This window comes from Myxine glutinosa, chromosome 5, assembly GCF_964187855.1.
Source record: "Myxine glutinosa chromosome 5, kmMyxGlut1.1, whole genome shotgun sequence".
Taxonomy (NCBI): domain Eukaryota; kingdom Metazoa; phylum Chordata; class Myxini; order Myxiniformes; family Myxinidae; genus Myxine; species Myxine glutinosa.
In genome coordinates, this window is record NC_136265.1 from 51,551,190 (window position 1) to 51,571,942 (window position 20,753).

Consider the following 20,753-nt stretch of genomic DNA (forward strand, 5'->3'; position numbering starts at 1 on the left):
CTAGGTGTGTGTGCTGCATGTGTCATAATGAACAGAGGAAAAATAACAGAGGCCATTACATACAGGGGATTTACCATTAATCCCAAACTAATTAACATAACCCCACCCCTCGTGATGGGAACGAAGATTCGCTCTTCCACGACATACGGTCCACCAGATCCCTACTTGTGATACATGAGGGTTTCTTCTTTTTCACGACAGTCGGAGCACATTCCCGATGCAATTCTACCTGGACTAAGGTATTGCCTACCGCCCAAAAACGTAACAATATCCTCCAGCGCGTGGCATTGCCGGGGCGCCTTAGGCGCCTGGCTTTGTCGCTGTGCAGCACACAGAGGCAGTATTAGGAGGGAAAGGTGTATAATTAATTGATTTGATTGCTTGCGTAATTAAAATAAATAAATAATAATCACGCAATAATTAATTTCTTAATCAATTGGCTATTAGAATACCTAAACCAAAAGTGTTTCATCAAAATCTGTAACTTAAAAAAAATTAATTAAACAATTATTTAATCAATCCTGACAAATCAATTCAATCCTGACAAATCCCACACTCTTACGATGTCTCTCCAAAAAGACCGACTGGACAACCCTCCCATCCACTTTCTGAATAATCCTCTCCAAGAAGTTCTGTCACTCAAGCTTTTGGGTCTCACTATCTGCCATGATCTTTCAGGGAAAACCACATTTCAAATCTGGCCTCCAAAGCCAGTCGCCGACTGGGCATCCTCCGTCGTGCGAAGTCCTTCCTTGGCACACCTGAGCTCCTCACTACATACAAAGCTTTCATCCGCAGCTCAATGGAATACTGCTCTCCCCTCTGGGCTGGCCTTCCTGCCTCACACCTAGCTCGTCTTTACGCTGTTGAAACCAAAGCGTTCAGAATCATTGGAATCTCCCACGATGAAGCTAACTCCGAGGGCCTTTCACTCACTCACCGCAGGCAGGTTGGTGGTCTTTCTGTCTTCTACTGACTCCTCTCCGGCCTTGCTCCTCCAGCTCTCTCTGGGCTCTGTCCCCCAAATATTCCTACAGGTCGCACAAGATCTGCCTGCAACCCTCTTATGGTTAAACTGCCAAAATCAACTCTCTGCTCACCTTCACTCCTTCATTCCTCTTTTCTCCCACCTCTGAAACAAACTCCCTCACTCTCTTCAATCCCACTCCTCCCTCCAGGTCTTTAAAACAGCTGTTCACCACCATCTCTTATCTTCCCCCATCCAAAACCTTGATCTTTTCTACCCCCGCTAATTTCACCCCAAATCCACTTTTTTGAAATACCAACTTCTTTCCTGGAAGTCCTTGGTGTCCTTGTGTTTATACTTCTCCCACCCCCCACCCCCCTTCCCACGCCGCCTCCCCCCAAGCCCTCTCCCTCACACACATTCCGGATGTCCCTGCTCTCAAATGTTGTTGATGTGATTTCCCTTCTCTCCCCATCTTGTCTACCGCTCCCCTTTTTATATACTTTGTTTGTTTGTCTGTTTGATTTGTTTGTGTGATAAATGTTAGCTCTTTCACGAGCCTCGATTATGTATACAAGAAAAAAAAAATCACGAATTAAGACCAAAAATACAAAGCGCAGAATGTTTTTGGCTATTTTAAATGTAACGGATCCTTGTCTGGTTCACATAAACAAGACATTTGAGTGAAAACAATTTAAATGAACCAGTCATTCTGCAGGATTTATAACAAAATTATTTCATCGTGAAATAATGAACTAAACAAGTAAACACAATGCGATGTGATATATTGAGAGCCCGGCTTACCTTCGAGCAGATGAGCATCTTTGATTGGCTTCGTGGGTGGAGAATCACATGTTTCCTGCTTTACATGATCATTGCTCAAAGCATCCTGGGATGTCTGAAGAAGGTTATTTTGGAAAGTTTCTGACTTCACCACTTGAGCATCACCTGCAAACCATGTGACAACAGTTCATTACAATAGAGGAAGGGGAAAACAAGCAAATCTAAACAAAAAACAATCGTGATACGTCATGGGGAGAAATGCACAGGGTTTCCAACAGAAACTCATTTTTCGAGATAACCAAAGAGGGGAGGTTATCCAAAAAAAAAACACTCGTACATCTGAAAAGATAGGGTGTCCTTGCCAGTGTTCATCATCGTGATTGGAGTCTCGTATTTTGGCCTCAAAAGCAAATTCAAGTATCGCAAAAACAGAGGATGACTTGGACAAGTAAGGGACGCGAGGAAGAATGAAAGGTAGCGGAGGATGCACTCGGTGAACATGATGGATACAGGTATACTCTCAGTAAGTTTACCCGGAACATGTCAAACGTATATTGTGATGCTTCAATGTGCAGAAGGGAATCCATTATTCATGGGCCGGGTCTTTGAATGACTTTGGGAGCTAAATAAAAATACAACATCATCTCTCCAGAGAATAATCTCCATCTATCTATAATTCCAGTAATCTCTGTCTGTACGTTTGTACGTTTGTACGTTTGTCTGTGACCGCTGTTTCTCGACAACCACGGGTCCGATATACTTTTAACTTGCCAGGTATATTGCTGGGGACCCGAGGATGTGCCTTTTCAAGGTTTCATATTAATCGGACAATTACTTACCGAGCTATGTCCAAAAAACGATTCAACCAATCAGAGAGCAGCGAACGATCGCGTGTGCCGGCGTTGCGAATGGACCAAACCATTCCATGTAAATAGAGGGGGGGGGGGGGTTCTGTGGTCGTTGCGAATGGACGAAACCATTTCATGTAAATAGAGGGGGGGGATTGTCACTGTACTCGCAAGCCGTTCGCCGTTCGCTTTGGCGTTGCGAATGGACCAAACCATTTCATGTAAATAGAGGGGGGGGATATAATTTTAGATAGATATATAGTACGGGCATATATATAGTACGGTACGGGCATGCCCTAGTACTTACAATGTCAGTATGTACATGCTGTTACGTGCTCCTCCCTGACCCCCTGGTCACGGTGTACCTCCGAGCCCCGAGAGGAGTCACGGCAGAAAAATGTGTTATTCTGTGTGTCAAAGATCAATGGAGAAGCCACCCCAATTGTTAATCACAAACAAATATTGTATTAAGATCACACAAGAATAACAGTACAACACAATCGTATTCAAAAGTACAATCAATATGTCCTATGATGGTACAATCAGTTTTGTAATATATAACTCACTGTGCTCCAAGTGAGTGAAACAAGAACATTCCCCAATGTCTCTTATTCCCGGCTTCAAGACGAAGTTGCTTCGCTCCAACGATCGCCAGAACGATGTCCAATTGAGACCAGAATCCCGTGCGGATGGCACGTACAGTACAGTCACACAGCCGAAGCTGTACAAAGGCGCCCTCAAGGCGACTGGGAAATCCAAAGGCGCCCTATAGGCGACTGAGAGATCACACCCTCGGGTATCGACGAAGTAACCTTCAAAAAGCCACGTCACACACATGCCCCAGATCGACGTCTGAATGCGGTGGAGATGGTCAAAAAGAGACGAAACCGCGAGCGAAGCACAAGTCCTGCACGAGTCAAAATGGCCGACGACCCGGTCTCGTGGCACACGGCACGGCGATGATTCTCTCCTGAATCGATCGCAAAACCTGACACGCAGGTTGACCGGTCACAGGGATGACAATTCTGTCGTAGGAATCCCTTTCCCGGAAACCCGAAAGTTTGCTCGTGACTCTGGCTCACCAACGTTCGCTTCAGAACCCGGAGCAACTCGGCTTTCTTGTCCGACTCATTCGCTCCGCCCTTTTTTTTTTCTCTTCTTCCTCTTTGTTGTCCGGTTCCCGATCCGGTTTCCTGTTTCTTTTAACATTTACTTTTTTACCTTTTGAAAACAGTTCATGAACAATAAACCTTTTGAACACAATAATAGTACATGGAATCAGAAATATTTACAGTGGATGCAAACCACCACAACGGAAGTGACGAATCAGTAACACTTCCCCCCCTCAAGAAAGAAAGTTTGAACATAGTGAAAACTTTCTTTGCAGGAAAAAACATTTTTTGAATGAAGGTTAAGGGGTTGTGATCAAAAATCCAAAACAAAGCAAATCGATAGCACTTTTTTAGGGAGGCCGAGCTGAGAGCCAGGTTTCATGGTGGTTGGGTGGTGAGGCCTGGAAGTATTCACTACATGGACGCCTTTAGGAACGTGGAGTTCACGGTTAATCCGTGTAGAAATCTTGGATCGGCTGCTCCGCAGCATTCAGTGCTTCGAACTCTTCCTAACTTTCATAATAATCACGGTTGGAGCTCTTTTCACTGTAGTCACGTGAATAGCGGTCTCCTTTACGGCCACTACCCTGGTAATCGTCCCTTTGGGAGCTGCCGTAACTCTGGGAGCCTCCATAGTAATCTCGACTGCGACCACCACCAAAACTACTACTCCCACCCCGGGAGCCATAGCCACCCCTGAAACTACCTCCACGTTTTCCTCCTCTGTAGCCCCTTCGACGCCCATGGCCTGCCTTCTCCACTGTTATGGTCCGACCATCCAAATCCTTGCCCTTCAAATCCTTTTCTGCATCTTTGCCATCCTTTGTGTTTTCAAACGTGACAAAGCCAAACCCTCTTGAATTTTGCGTCTCCCTGTCCTTTATCAGCCGCACTTCCAAGAGCGGTCCATATTTGCCAAAGACAGAGTCCAGAACATCTTCCCTTGTTTTGAAGTTCAGTCCACCTACAAAGAGCTTGCCAACATTGCCTCCATCCCTGACTTGTGTGTGCTGACACTTAGTTTTTGGGTACCTGACAAGACGTGCCTGTGCAAAGCGTGACGTCAGTACCTTCCTCTTCTCTTCAGAGCGCTTCCTACCCATAGCACGAGTCGCGGCACAGGATGGAAAGATACCCGGAATCTCCTGCTCTACCTGTGCGGTGTTATTTTCCATACTAGGCTTTTCAACAAACATCGGGTTACCAGAAACTTGACCACCGGCCAAATCATTCCCGATAACAAAAGATATTCCCTCTACAGGTAGAGTGGCTTGTAAACCTACGGTGACCGGACCTGACACCAAATCAGACTTTAAATGGATGACATGAAGTGGAGCTTTAACACAGCCACCAACCCCCTGTAAAAGAACACTAACACCAGTTGCCGTCTTCTCTGACAATGGCAAAATGCCTTCAAGCATCAAAGATTGATGTGCTCCTGTGTCCCTCAATATCCTAACAGGTCTCTGGTTAGTCAAGTCTCCATCCAGTGACACAAACCCCTCTGAAATAAAAGGTTTGTAACCCTCTTGAGCAAGGTCATTCTGCGCTGCCGTAACTTTGGCATGGGAACCTTCACAAGGCACTGTCCTCCAAGGACGATTTCTCACATTTGCCAATGCATTCGGAGTTGTACTAATCTGACTCTGCTCCTGATTTTTCCTTTCCAGGGCATAACATTGGGACATCAAATGTCCAGGTTTCTTGCAAAAAGCGCAAGTAGGCCCGGCGGGAAAACTCGTGGTCTGCCTCAAGCCCCCCGGAAGATAAGTCTGTCTTGGAACTGTAGTCTTCTGATCCCTAAAAGTCGCGGTATCAGAGTTGTCCTCATAGTCATCTCTAGGCCGCCACCATGAATATTCGTTCTCCGCACCAGATGTACCATAACTCCCCTGGCGAACTCTAGGCGGGAAGTTAGGTTTGTAGAACCGCATCCTATGTGTCAAGGCATTGTCATCTGTCACGGTTGCTGCCTCATACAACTCTGGTACCTTCTTTTCCTCCAGATGTACTTTAATGTCCTCGTGGACACACTGTTGGAATTCCTCCACCAAGATCAATTGTCGCAACAGTTTGAAGTCTTTCCCAACCCCTTTCGAATCACACCACCGATCAAACATGGTTTCCTTCATTCTGGCCAACTCCACATGGGTCTCACTCTCCCTCTTCCTGGCATTCCGGAATTTTTGCCGGTAAGCTTCAGGGACCAATTCATAGGCTTTGAGAATGGCTTTCTTCACTTTCTCATAATCTACACATTGGTCAATCGGTAAAGCCGAAAATATATCTTGAGCTTTACCCACCAAAACACTTTGCACTAACATAGTCCAGGACCCCACAGGCCATTTGAGCATTTGAGCCACTTTCTCAAAGTGTAAAAAAAAACTTGGCTACCTCCTTTTCATTGGAGGGTGGAACCAGCCTCACATGCCTACCAACATCCCAGGTGTTCTGACTAGTTGTCGAACCAGCCGGCATGGATACGACTTCTCCCCGTTTTCCCATTAATTACAGCTCCTTGAGTTTAAGTTCCCTCTGATAATCCATGCCCCGTTCCTTTAACTCCCTTTCAGCTCTCCTTTCCTCTGCTCTTTCCCCTGCTCTTCTTTCTTCTTCAGCTCTCCTTCCCTCTGCTCTTCTCTCCTCTGCTTTCCTTTCCTCTGCTTTTACCCTTTCCTGGCTCTGCAGTTGCATCTCCAATTTCCGGAGCTCCACATTTTCTTTTTCCTCGGGTAACCAATCTAAGTCTACCTCTGTCCATGTTCCTTGTCCCACCAGAGATTCTACCACCAATGTCTGCATCTCTGCTTTCTTCATATTAACTCGGACCTCCAAGTTAAAATGTCTGGCCAATATCAAGTGTTCCGATTTTTTTAACGCTTGGAACTGTGCCTCATTATGGGACGCCGCAAACGTTTCTGCGTCAAACACCATGGTGACTATCAGTTAACACCTGTTAACCTTCACACAAAAATTTCCAAATTTTTTGAAAAATTTGGGAATGTTAGAAAAATTCCAAATTTGGGAATTTTGGGAATGTTAGGGAATTCTATCCCAGACGAATGTTATTAGGGATTTTAATCCCGGACGAAGACCCAATTTCGAGCCCCCGAGACAATTGGACGAGCCCCCAATTTCTGTTACGTGCTCCTCCCCGACCCCCTGGTCACGGTGTACCTCCGAGCCCCGAGAGGAGTCACGGCAGAAAAATGTGTTATTCTGTGTGTCAAAGATCAACGGAGAAGCCACCCCAATTGTTACTCACAAACAAATATTGTATTAAGATCACACAAGAATAACAGTACAACACAATAGTATTCAAAAGTACAATGAATATGTCCTATGATGGTACCATCAGTTTTGTAATATTATAACTCACTGTGCTCCAAGTGAGTGAAACAAGAACATTCCCCAATGTCTTTTATTCCCGGCTTCAAGACGAAGTTGATTCGCTCCAGCGATCGCCAGAACGATGTCCAATCGAGACCAGAATCCCGTGCGGATGGCACGTACAGTACAGTCACACAGCCGAAGCTGTACAAAGGCGCCCTCAAGGTGACTGGGAAACCCAAAGGCGCCCTACAGGCGACTGAGAGATCACACCTTCGGGTATGGACGAAGTAACCTTCAAAAAGCCACGTCACACACACGCCCCAGATCGACGTCTGAATGCGGTGGAGATGGTCAAATAGAGACGAAACCGCGAGCGAAGCACAAGTCCTGCGCGAGTCAAAATGGCCGACGACCCGGTCTCGTGGCGCACGGCACGGCGATGATTCTCTCCTGAATCGATCGCAAAACCTGACACGCAGGTTGACCGGTCACAGCGATGACAACTCTGTCGTAGGAATCCCTTTCCCGGAAACCCGAAAGTTCGCTAGTGACTCTGGCTCGCCAACGTTCGCTTCAGAACCCGGAGCAACTCGGCTTTCTTGTCCGACTCATTCGCTCCGCCCTTTTTTTTTCCTCTTCTTCCTCTTCGTTGTCCGGTTCCCGATCCGGTTTCCTATTTCTTTTAACATTAACTTTTTTACCTTTTGAAAACAGTTCATGAACAATAAACCTTTTGAACACAATAATAGTACATGGAATCAGAAATATTTACAGTGGATGCAAACCACCACAACGGAAGTGACGAATCAGTAACACTTCCCCCCCTCAAGAAAGAAAGTTTGAACATAGTGAAAACTTTCTTTGCAGGAAAAAACATTTTTTGAATGAAGGTTAAGGGGTTGTGATCAAAAATCCAAAACAAAGCAAATCGATAGCACTTTTTTAGGGAGGCCGAGCTGAGAGCCAGGTTTCATGGTGGTTGGGTGGTGAGGCCTGGAAGTATTCACTACATGGACGCCTTTAGGAACGTGGAGTTCACGGTTAATCCGTGTAGAAATCTTGGATCGGCTGCTCCGCAGCATTCAGTGCTTCGAACTCTTCCTAACTTTCATAATAATCACGGTTGGAGCTCTTTTCACTGTAGTCACGTGAATAGCGGTCTCCTTTACGGCCACTACCCTGGTAATCGTCCCTTTGGGAGCTGCCGTAACTCTGGGAGCCTCCATAGTAATCTCGACTGCGACCACCACCAAAACTACTACTCCCACCCCGGGAGCCATAGCCACCCCTGAAACTACCTCCACGTTTTCCTCCTCTGTAGCCCCTTCGACGCCCATGGCCTGCCTTCTCCACTGTTATGGTCCGACCATCCAAATCCTTGCCCTTCAAATCCTTTTCTGCATCTTTGCCATCCTTTGTGTTTTCAAACGTGACAAAGCCAAACCCTCTTGAATTTTGCGTCTCCCTGTCCTTTATCAGCCGCACTTCCAAGAGCGGTCCATATTTGCCAAAGACAGAGTCCAGAACATCTTCCCTTGTTTTGAAGTTCAGTCCACCTACAAAGAGCTTGCCAACATTGCCTCCATCCCTGACTTGTGTGTGCTGACACTTAGTTTTTGGGTACCTGACAAGACGTGCCTGTGCAAAGCGTGACGTCAGTACCTTCCTCTTCTCTTCAGAGCGCTTCCTACCCATAGCACGAGTCGCGGCACAGGATGGAAAGATACCCGGAATCTCCTGCTCTACCTGTGCGGTGTTATTTTCCATACTAGGCTTTTCAACAAACATCGGGTTACCAGAAACTTGACCACCGGCCAAATCATTCCCGATAACAAAAGATATTCCCTCTACAGGTAGAGTGGCTTGTAAACCTACGGTGACCGGACCTGACACCAAATCAGACTTTAAATGGATGACATGAAGTGGAGCTTTAACACAGCCACCAACCCCCTGTAAAAGAACACTAACACCAGTTGCCGTCTTCTCTGACAATGGCAAAATGCCTTCAAGCATCAAAGATTGATGTGCTCCTGTGTCCCTCAATATCCTAACAGGTCTCTGGTTAGTCAAGTCTCCATCCAGTGACACAAACCCCTCTGAAATAAAAGGTTTGTAACCCTCTTGAACAAGGTCATTCTGCGCTGCCGTAACTTTGGCATGGGAACCTTCACAAGGCACTGTCCTCCAAGGACGATTTCTCACATTTGCCAATGCATTCGGAGTTGTACTAATCTGACTCTGCTCCTGATTTTTCCTTTCCAGGGCATAACATTGGGACATCAAATGTCCAGGTTTCTTGCAAAAAGCGCAAGTAGGCCCGGCGGGAAAACTCGTGGTCTGCCTCAAGCCCCCCGGAAGATAAGTCTGTCTTGGAACTGTAGTCTTCTGATCCCTAAAAGTCGCGGTATCAGAGTTGTCCTCATAGTCATCTCTAGGCCGCCACCATGAATATTCGTTCTCCGCACCAGATGTACCATAACTCCCCTGGCGAACTCTAGGCGGGAAGTTAGGTTTGTAGAACCGCATCCTATGTGTCAAGGCATTGTCATCTGCCACGGTTGCTGCCTCATACAACTCTGGTACCTTCTTTTCCTCCAGATGTACTTTAATGTCCTCGTGGACACACTGTTGGAATTCCTCCACCAAGATCAATTGTCGCAACAGTTTGAAGTCTTTCCCAACCCCTTTCGAATCACACCACCGATCAAACATGGTTTCCTTCATTCTGGCCAACTCCACATGGGTCTCACTCTCCCTCTTCCTGGCATTCCGGAATTTTTGCCGGTAAGCTTCAGGGACCAATTCATAGGCTTTGAGAATGGCTTTCTTCACTTTCTCATAATCTACACATTGGTCAATCGGTAAAGCCGAAAATATATCTTGAGCTTTACCCACCAAAACACTTTGCACTAACATAGTCCAGGACCCCACAGGCCATTTGAGCATTTGAGCCACTTTCTCAAAGTGTAAAAAAAAACTTGGCTACCTCCTTTTCATTGGAGGGTGGAACCAGCCTCACATGCCTACGAACATCCCAGGTGTTCTGACTAGTTGTCGAACCAGCCGGCATGGATACGACTTCTCCCCGTTTTCCCATTAATTACAGCTCCTTGAGTTTAAGTTCCCTCTGATAATCCATGCCCCGTTCCTTTAACTCCCTTTCAGCTCTCCTTTCCTCTGCTCTTTCCCCTGCTCTTCTTTCTTCTTCAGCTCTCCTTCCCTCTGCTCTTCTCTCCTCTGCTTTCCTTTCCTCTGCTTTTACCCTTTCCTGGCTCTGCAGTTGCATCTCCAATTTCCGGAGCTCCACATTTTCTTTTTCCTCGGGTAACCAATCCAAGTCTACCTCTGTCCATGTTCCTTGTCCTACCAGAGATTCTACCACCAATGTCTGCATCTCTGCTTTCTTCATATTAACTCGGACCTCCAAGTTAAAATGTCTGGCCAATATCAAGTGTTCCGATTTTTTTAACGCTTGGAACTGTGCCTCATTATGGGACGCCGCAAACGTTTCTGCGTCAAACACCATGGTGACTATCAGTTAACACCTGTTAACCTTCACACAAAAATTTCCAAATTTTTTGAAAAATTTGGGAATTTTAGAAAAATTCCAAATTTGGGAATTTTGGGAATGTTAGGGAATTCTATCCCAGACGAATGTTATTAGGGATTTTAATCCCGGATGAAGACCCAATTTCGAGCCCCCGAGACAATTGGACGAGCCCCCAATTTCTGTTACGTGCTCCTCCCCGACCCCCTGGTCACGGTGTACCTCCGAGCCCTGAGAGGAGTCACGGCAGAAAAATGTGTTATTCTGTGTGTCAAAGATCAACGGAGAAGCCACCCCAATTGTTACTCACAAACAAATATTGTATTAAGATCACACAAGAATAACAGTACAACACAATAGTATTCAAAAGTACAATGAATATGTCCTATGATGGTACCATCAGTTTTGTAATATTATAACTCACTGTGCTCCAAGTGAGTGAAACAAGAACATTCCCCAATGTCTTTTATTCCCGGCTTCAAGACGAAGTTGATTCGCTCCAGCGATCGCCAGAACGATGTCCAATCGAGACCAGAATCCCGTGCGGATGGCACGTACAGTACATTCACACAGCCGAAGCTGTACAAAGGCGCCCTCAAGGTGACTGGGAAATCCAAAGGCGCCCTACAGGCGACTGAGAGATCACACCCTCGGATATGGACGAAGTAACCTTCAAAAAGCCACGTCACACACACGCCCCAGATCGACGTCTGAATGCGGTGGAGATGGTCAAATAGAGACGAAACCGCGAGCGAAGCACAAGTCCTGCGCGAGTCAAAATGGCCGACGACCCGGTCTCGTGGCGCACGGCACGGCGATGATTCTCTCCTGAATCGATCGCAAAACCTGACACGCAGGTTGACCGGTCACAGCGATGACAACTCTGTCGTAGGAATCCCTTTCCCGGAAACCCGAAAGTTCGCTAGTGACTCTGGCTCGCCAACGTTCGCTTCAGAACCCGGAGCAACTCGGCTTTCTCGTCCGACTCATTCGCTCCGCCCTTTTTTTTCCTCTTCTTCCTCTTCGTTGTCCGGTTCCCGATCCGGTTTCCTATTTCTTTTAACATTAACTTTTTTACCTTTTGAAAACAGTTCATGAACAATAAACCTTTTGAACACAATAATAGTACATGGAATCAGAAATATTTACAGTGGATGCACACCACAACGGAAGTGACGAATCCATAACAATGCACACACATAACTGTCTCTAACTGGAACAAGTGGAATGTTGATGTGGTTCAGACCTTTCTCTTGAGATATTGAATCATCCTCAAGCTCAGATTCCACCTTCACTTTCACAATCAAATCTGAAAAAAGAAAAATATTCTTCAAAAAAAAGAATAATTTTTAAGACGAATTGAAGCCTTGGCATATATGAAGGTTTAACTTTCTTGTATTTGCATTTTTCCAGCTACCTTGTATCATATATCTGCGAGTACAGCAGGATAACATATCTGGGATTTATATTTTTAGCAATAAATAATTGATCAAGTCGACAGTTACATGAACGTTGGGAGACGTAACAAGTATCCGATTCACTGTGTCATAAAATTCAAGGTTTATTGATTGATTGACCTCCAACAGTCAGAAGAGTGGAGCTCAAACTTGTTTATTACAAAGATTAAAACACAAGCGATACACAAACACGTGGGCATGTCTACTGCACCCTGTTCTGCTCTACTCTACTCGACTCTACAGCACATAGCAACATTCTCTCAGCTCAGCTTTGTTCTTCGACTTCTGGAATTCACGAACATGAACAAAAGTCCCTCCTCTCTTGGAAACCACTCATTGATGCGAGATGGTTCTATATCGAGAGGGAACTAGAAACTGCACAATACAAACTGTTCGATACCCACAACTTCCCATAACACTCACAATCTTTCTATGGGTTGGAAAACGAACAACAATAATAACACTCGTCAATTTTTTGACTCTACCCAACTTTTACAATCACATCTCGCCTCAACAATGCAGTCGTATTTATCCTTTTTTTTTCTTTCTTTTTTACAAGGGTTTGACTGACGCAGTTTCAAAGTTCCACGTATAATTTTCTGTACACCGTTCTATGTTTAAATGGGATTGGTCTCACTTTTACGTGGTATTTTCCACCGCGATGCGGGTTCGTATTCTTCTTCCGATCGGTATTTTTCTTCCTCCGCCAATGGTGTCGTGTCCCCTCAATTGCGCTGATCAAGGCCGGATTTAGGGGAGGACCAACGGGACATTTGTCCAGGGCCCAAACTCCAGAGGGGGCCACAAAAAACATACGATGCAAGTGCAAAAAAATATATACAACAATAAATACATTTATTTATGTGAAAAACTACTATTATTTATTTCCTTGTTAGCACAGCAGAGATGAGAGACAGGAATTCATCTGGCCTCCAAAGCCAGTCGCCGACTGGGCATCCTCCGACGTGCGAAGTCCTTCCTAGGCACACCTGAGCTCCTCATCACATACAAGGCTTTCATCCGCAGCTCAATGGAATACTGTTCTCCCCTATGGGCCGGTGCTCCTGCTTCACACCTAGCTTGGCTTCACGCTGTTGAAACCAAAGCTTTCAGAATTATTGGAATCTCCCGCGATGAAGCTATCTCTGAGGGCCTTTCACTCACTCACCGCAGGCAGGTTGGTGGTCTTTCTTTCTTCTACCGACTCCTCTCCGGCCTTGCTCGCCCAGCTCTCTCTGGGCTCTGTCCCCCCAATATTCCTACAGGTCGCACAAGATCTGCCTGCAACCCTCTTATGGTTAAACTGCCAAAATCAAGACTCTCTGCTCACCTTCACTCTTTCATTCCTCTTTTCTCCTGCCTCTGGAACAAACTCCCTCACTCTCTTCAATCCCACTCCTCCCTCCAGGTCTTTAAAACAGCTGTTCACCACCATCTCTTATCTTCCCCCATCCAAAACCTTGATCTTTTCTGCCCCTGCTAATTTCACCCCAGATCCACTTTTTTGAAATACCAACTTCTTTCCTGGAAGTCCTTGCAGTGTCCTTGTGTTTTATACTTCTCCCACCACCCCCCCCCCCTTCCCACCTTCCCACGCCGCCTCCCCCCCAAGCCCTCTCCCTCCCACAGATCTCTCGATGTCCCTGCTCTCAAATGTTGTGGTTGTGTGCTTCCCCTTCTTCCCATCTTGTCTACCGCTCCCCTTATTATATACTTTGTTTGTCTGTTTGATTTTTTGTGTGTGATAAATGTTAGCTCTTTCACGAGCGTCGATTTTGTATGCAAAAAACAAAAAAAACAAAGTGTTTCCGTGTTATAGTAGTGAATTAGGAAGTAGAACTATAACATGAAGATTGTTGTCATTCATACCTTTGTCTAGCGTGGAGGACTCGTCCTGAAACTCAGATTCCACCTTCACAGCCAAAATAACATCTGAAAATAAAACATCGCACTCAAACTCAATTTTAAGGAACATTTCTAAACAAAGTCGTTTTCACACTAAATGTTCATGAAGTGTTTGCTTTTCAATCTCCGAAAAATACTTATTTAAAATATTGTTGCGGAAATGGGGATCAGGGTTTATCACAAGGGGGTTCCTCAGACCTGCTCCCTGACTAACTGCGGCCCGACGGGTTGTTAAGCAATTGCTGACGTTGGAATAATTGGGCCTAACAAGGTCCCCTCACCTTTATGTCATCTTACCTGCTGGTGACCCAATGACCTCAACTAAGGACCGCACCCTCAACGTTCACGCGTCTTCCAAGTACCATTACTACTACGGCCGAGCAAACCATGAGTGAAAGCAGGCGAAACACTACCGAAGCGAAACAATGGGGCAGAACTCCCGGCTATCCACTACGTACACCCTTATGTCCTATCAATTGAAGAAAGGACGAGAACGAAGCAGATAGAAAATGCACAATAGAATTTGCTCATGGTAAAAACACACAAAAAGAGCAGACTTATCCTTAGGTCGTATCGCTATAGGACCTAAACACAAACAGAGACAAGGTACCTACTTTCATTCCGCAATAAGGAGAAAAGAAAGAATAACAGAACAAAAGAGGCAGTTTGGAGTCGAGGGACGACTCCAAGCTCACACCCAGACTGGCGAGGCTGGATGGGGCCAAAAATGTGGGCAAGCAGAGGGAGTTATGAGAAGGGGACGATGGATTGCTCATGTCGGAGTGGCGTCACTGCACCCTCGCCTCACTCTGGACCTAGTGTAGCTTGTCGTTGACCCAACACCACTAGTGCTTGGTTCGTTCCAGCAGGCCAACCTTCAAGCAGGCGCTCCGGTTCCCCGTGCAGCACCTGCCATGCCTGAAAGACCCAGCCTTCATGCTCCTTGCGTTTGGCGTAATTGAAAAGGTGCTTTGGGTAACAACAAATCAAGAGTGAAGATAACATTGCTGGAATGGACCGAATTGGTTAAAGCCCAGACCTAATGGGAATTGAAGATAAGATTGCTAGAACGGACCGAATGGATTGAAGCACGGACCGAATGTAGATTTGAAAGAGAGAGATAGTTGGAAATGGAGAGACACCACACCGGGAATACATAGACTAAATAACAACAACGCATGTTCCCATTCCCGAAACCCACTTGATGATGGGCAAAGGTCTACTTTTACATCGACAAAGAAATATCCATCTTGGGATTCCTATAGTGAACATCGATGTTCTCCCCTGAGCTGCACTTTTTCCAAAACCACAACATTATGTTTGAAAATGTAGATCCAATGACCTGCCCCGTTGGTCAATGATTGATAAAATGAGTAGTTGACATCACCTTTTGACATTAATTACTCTTCATATATTATTAACACAAAACATACTGATTGGTTCAAACAAAGACAAACAATAGAATTCTACAAGATAAGATGCAAAATGTTTGGTTAACAACTTTATCTCCTTTTGTAAGATACAAGGTGCTCTCCCTACCTCCCCTCTCCACCCTCATCTTTCCCAACCCCTCCCTTCCCCTCTCCTGTATCTGATGCTCCCCCTCCCTCTTCATTAACGGTATGGACCTCAAACATCTGGGGTATTTGCTCAAACCTGACTGATCTCTCCATACAGGTTGCTTCTGACAATCCAGACTTAATCTGCTTAACAGAAACTTTCCTCCTTCAAGATGTCTCCGATTCCTTAATATCTCTTCCTGGTTACTCCCTCCTCCGGTATGATAGACCTGAGCCTCGTCCTGATGGTGGAGTTGCTCTCCTTATCAAAAACTCTCTTCCTCACTCTCCGTACACTGCTATTTTACCTCCCAAACCCCATGAGTTCCTCTGGATACGGCTTCCCATCCACCTTTGTTCATATGTGTTCTGTACCGTCCACCAAACAGTGATGACTCAATTTACATCTCACTGTCTGACAACATGGACCAACTTCTTCTGACCAACTTCTGAAGACCATGCCAGTCGGCTTGAGAGAAATGCCAGACTCATCTAGGCTGAGGAGGCTCTCTGAGAATGGCCAGAGAGATGTCCACTTTAACAAGCACATGATCAGAAGAACCGATTGGGGCAGAAAAAGAGCAGCAGACATTGGCATGGAAGTTTGTCATAACCAAGTCCAGAAGAGAAGATACTCCATTGAATGAGATCCGAGTCGGGAAATTGACAGATTGTGTCAGTCCCAATGAGTCGCAGAAGTCCTTTGCTGAGATGCCATGGCTGGTGAGAGATGAACCCACACCCAGCCAGCTGGCATGATGACAGCTGAAGTCGTCTGTGCTTCCCTCTCTCTCCCCCCTCTTGTCTCCCGCTCCCTTTATTATGTTTCATGTGTGTTTCTGTTTATGTTTTTGTGTTTTATGTGTTAATCATTACACGAGCCTTGACTTTGTACACAAAAAAAAGAAAGAAAAAAGAAGGTTCTTATAGTGCCCATCTTGTTTATCCTGTGTACCCCGCCCCAGCCAACTCCCATCAACAGATCTCCTGATGTCCCTGTTCTCCACTATTGTTGTGCCTCCCTCTCTCTCTCCCCCTCCCTTTATGATGTTTCATGTGTGTTTCTGTTTATGTTTTTGTGTTTTATGTGTTAACCCTTACACGAGCCTCGACTTTGTATACAAAAATAAAAATCTCCTTTTGTAATTCTGACCACCTCCCTTATTACCATCTACCTTACCTTCTGCTCATCTAACCTCCTCCTTTGCTTTGTCAGACCTCTTCACTGTTTCCACTGATATGAGGTAAGGTTGTACAGGCTGTTCCAAATAGTCTCAGACAACTTTGGTTGTTAATATTGTTGCGGATCTGTTGCCGGCCTTCTCCCCTTATCAAGGGGGGATTAATCCCCTTGTCTTTACCGACCTGGCACGACCCGAGACCTATTACGTCCCTTCCGGACAGCGCTAAATAGGGTTTCGGGACCAAATTCGCTGTTACCTAAGTACTAGCGCTGCCCTGGAAGCGAGGGAATAAGCCTCGCCCTAACCACGTGTGATGGTGATACGCCGAGCGGTTTACGTACACGTGATCAGCGCTATTTATCATTACTAGACCCGATTGGAGCGATCTTATTCGTACCACGCTTAGTCAATGGAGAAATCACAAAGGCGATCGAATTGGAACGAAAAGGAAGAACAAATTGGTTTAATTATTACGCACGTATTTACAGCACGGGAGGAAGAGACACAGAGCAATCCTTATACAGTCTTATACTTAATACCCCAGGACAACGGGCCCGTCTGACACACACTCACACGGGGATTGCAGATGGGCAGGATGCTGTTCACCAGCGCTGCGGTGGGCATCCAGGATCGACCCCGTCTCACTCTCCATGGTCCCCGGCACGTTCCGCGAAGATGAAGGTAGGCGAAGGCAGGGACTCGTATCGTGTCGCTCGAACAAAGCGGGTAATCTCGGGGCGAACGGTAGAGGGCGGACTTTGCGTGGCTGGCGGTTACTCAGCCGCGTTCACTCGCTTTGGCCGAACCGCGTGTTATCAACGCCCTGTCTGTGCCCACGTATTCCACGTAACAAAGTTCATACAGTGCGAAGGATCCTTTCCTAGCGCGTCTCCTTAGAATCCTCTCATAAACTCCGCACCAGCTCAGCGCACCTCCCTCGATAACTCTCAAGTCCTTCCCTCCGCGAGCCCTGTTATCAAGCTCCCTCTCTCCAAGTCCTTCCCTGCGAGTTCTGTTATCAAGCTCCCTCTCTGCAAGTCCTTCCGAGGGCTTTTCGCATCGGGTTATATATGCCACGCCCTTTGAACCCTCTGGAACTCACCAGACGCTCTTCACCACGCCCTCTCACACCATTCCCCTCGAGCTCTGATTGGCTGGTTCATTCTTACCGTCCCCACTGCTGCCGTGCCGAGCTCAACCCTCCTTCACCTTTCGAGGCCCTGCCTCGTGTTAACTTGACGAGTGGACAGCCAAATGGGGCGCGGGATGGATTGCGCCCATAGAGGTCGAATGGAGGTCGGAGCAAAATGATCGTAGGGCCTATTCTCCTGCCTTTACACACCGCAGGTACTAAGAGAGGAAATGGCCTATTCTTACACATACTAAGACATAGCTATACTACAAATGGGCCTATATGTTGCTCGTGTGACTAACTATAGGGGGCAAACCTTTAACATTTATTGACTTCAATGTGCCAATCTCAAAACCGCAGCAATATATTTAGAACCACAAATGATACAACGATACCCATTTGGTTTATATAATATAGAAACTCAAAGTTTTGGGCACATCATCAATACTCTTCAATCGGAACAAGAGTTGTTGCCATGTTCAGCTCAGCATGTTTGCGTCCACCAATGTTCATGCACCTGTGATCCGAGAACGAAGATTCTGCAGGTTTGCCACCTTGGTGCTGCAGACAACATTTTTGAAAAACCCCCACAGGAAAAAAAATTCAAGGGGGTTATGTCTGGTGATAGTGGGGGCCAGGCGGTCGGTCCGTCTCAGACAATCCAGCGACCTGGAAATTTTTCATTCAGGACGGCTCGGATGACAAAGGCCCAATAAGGGGGAAGCGCCTTCCTGTCGAAAAATGATATTGGGTTGCAGGTCTTCAATCTGTGGGAAGGCGAATACTTCCAACATGTTCATGGTGTTGACAAACAATAGAACATGGACCCATGGAAACTTAGGTCTCTGTATCCTCCACCAGGAAAGACGGAGCAGTCTATACCTGCGATGTTTGTGGTCGACGCCATGGGTCCTGCATTGGACTATACAGCCATCCCACGCCAACGAAGGGAAGAAAATCGTCGAAAACGACAACTCACACCATCATCATCACCATCAATAGAAACACCCAACCCTAACGAGGGCAAAATACCCCTTTCCTTTCAGATGGAGGTTGTCAGGGGGAATTATGTCGCAGGTTGTGAGGACTGAGCGGTCATTCTTGTTTTTACTCTGTCTACCTGTTGGGCAGTTAAACAAAATTGAAAATTATTTTAAAAACAGCAAACGTACTGTTTTTGAGGAAGTTAACATGGACACAAACAACAGGGAAGAAGAGCGAACGTACCGATTAAATAAGGTGGTGTAATAGACGCGGTATCAACGGTGGTAAAACTTCTGGCATTTTTTTTCGGTGATCTTTAAGATATTACATTTCAATTGAATCATGTAATTGAACACTGCAGTGTAGAACACAAATAGACTTTTTGACATTTTCAAACCTTCTCCATTTAGCATTAGTCAAAATATTACAGCATTTTTACGTCATCACGACCAATCAAGTTTGCCGCTTGTGGTATTTGCTGTTTTGAAGCAGTTACTTGGTTCCAGTACTGGTCTGGGAACCAGATATCCGTACATGGTTTCATTCCCACATAAACTATTGACGTACATAGTGCACAGTACGGAATCCACACAGGAACAAGAACGTCACGTACCGGGTCCGAACTCCTTAGGCTTATCCGCGGGAGATTCTCCTGGACCTAGCAGGTTCCTCCCATCGGAGACCCTCGTGGATCCCAAAGGGTTCACCTTGTGTTCCTCAACGGAAATATCTCGGTTCATCTCACACAGCTCGGAGTTCATAACTTCGGGACAATTCATTCCGTTACCACAGAACTGAGGGACAGCGAAACAGAGACACACATGCTCTTCTTCTGTTGGATCTTCTTCTTTATCTATAATGACGTGTCGGTGTCCAGCGCTTCTTGGATCTCCGTAGACCACGCCCCTAATGTCACCTGGGCTCGTGAGTGACGATGTTCGTTTTCGAGATCTTTAAACAAGTTTAACAACGACCTTCCGGTTCCTGTCCTCGTACTGTCGGACTATTTCGTCCTGTTTCATATTATTAAGAGTTTACAAAGAGGTTCCGCCATGTTTTCTTGTTTATGTTTTCATGTGAATCCCAGGAGTCACATGAATAGGAGGAACCCAGGTTCAAATCCCGTGTACCACATGTCTATTAATCTATTGCTTCCTGTCCTTATATTCCATGTAAATGTACACTAATCTCTCCTAACCCCCTGTACACAATGAAAGTGTAATTAATATATGGAGCACACAGGTGGAGGTGAAGGTTGGTGATTAAGGGAGAAGAGGTGTAAATATTTCGGCGATATTTTCATACGTAATAAATAGATGTAGCAAAATCCCCTCGTGATACAAATCGTGTCTGGAGGATTTGGTGGAACTCTGGTGCAGGAGCATAACTTTGTACACGTTAGTGACGTCATTACCTGAGAAATTAGAGATTTATTTGAGGTTTGGGGGGGGGGGGGGCAATCTGTTTCCGGGACAGAAACAATCAATTTAATTACATTTCAGATGAAATACATTGTTTGTTGGACCTACCTTTGTGAGCGCATTGTTGTCCCATTGTGACGTCACAATCGTGTCCATCGTGACGCATCTCGCGGTGGTCCGTTGTTAAGCTTCACCTCCTTTGCAACCATCACGAACACCTTATTGGTTCCTCCTTCGGACATCCTGGTAATTAGTATTAATGTGACTGGGAGAGAAGGGACGTGGAGAGACGGGACGTGGAGAGACGGGACGTGGAGAGACGGGACGGGGAGAGACGGGACGGTGAGAGAGGGGACGGGGAGAGACGGGACGGTGAGAGACGGGACGGGGAGAGCCGGAACTGGGAGAGCCGGGACTGGGAGAGCCGGTACGGTGAGAGACGGGACGGTGAGAGACGGGAGTGGGAGAGACGGGACGGGGGAGAGACGGGACGGGGGAAAGCCGGGACGGTCAGAGCCGGG

At 46.2% G+C, this 20,753-nt stretch overlaps 1 protein-coding gene across 1 annotated transcript; it reads right to left on the reverse strand.

Moving 5' to 3' along the window:
• Nucleotides 1–300: 300 nt before the first annotated feature.
• Nucleotides 301–20,512, reverse strand: LOC137428620 (uncharacterized). Its single transcript, XM_078777291.1, has 5 exons — nt 19,425–20,512; nt 13,917–13,979; nt 11,837–11,899; nt 1,772–1,915; nt 301–320 (listed from the first exon to the last, which is right to left on the reverse strand). The coding sequence occupies exons 1-5, from the start codon at nt 19,588–19,590 to the stop codon at nt 301–303; spliced, it is 456 nt and encodes a 151-aa protein (XP_078633417.1). The 5' UTR covers nt 19,591–20,512.
• Nucleotides 20,513–20,753: the final 241 nt, after the last annotated feature.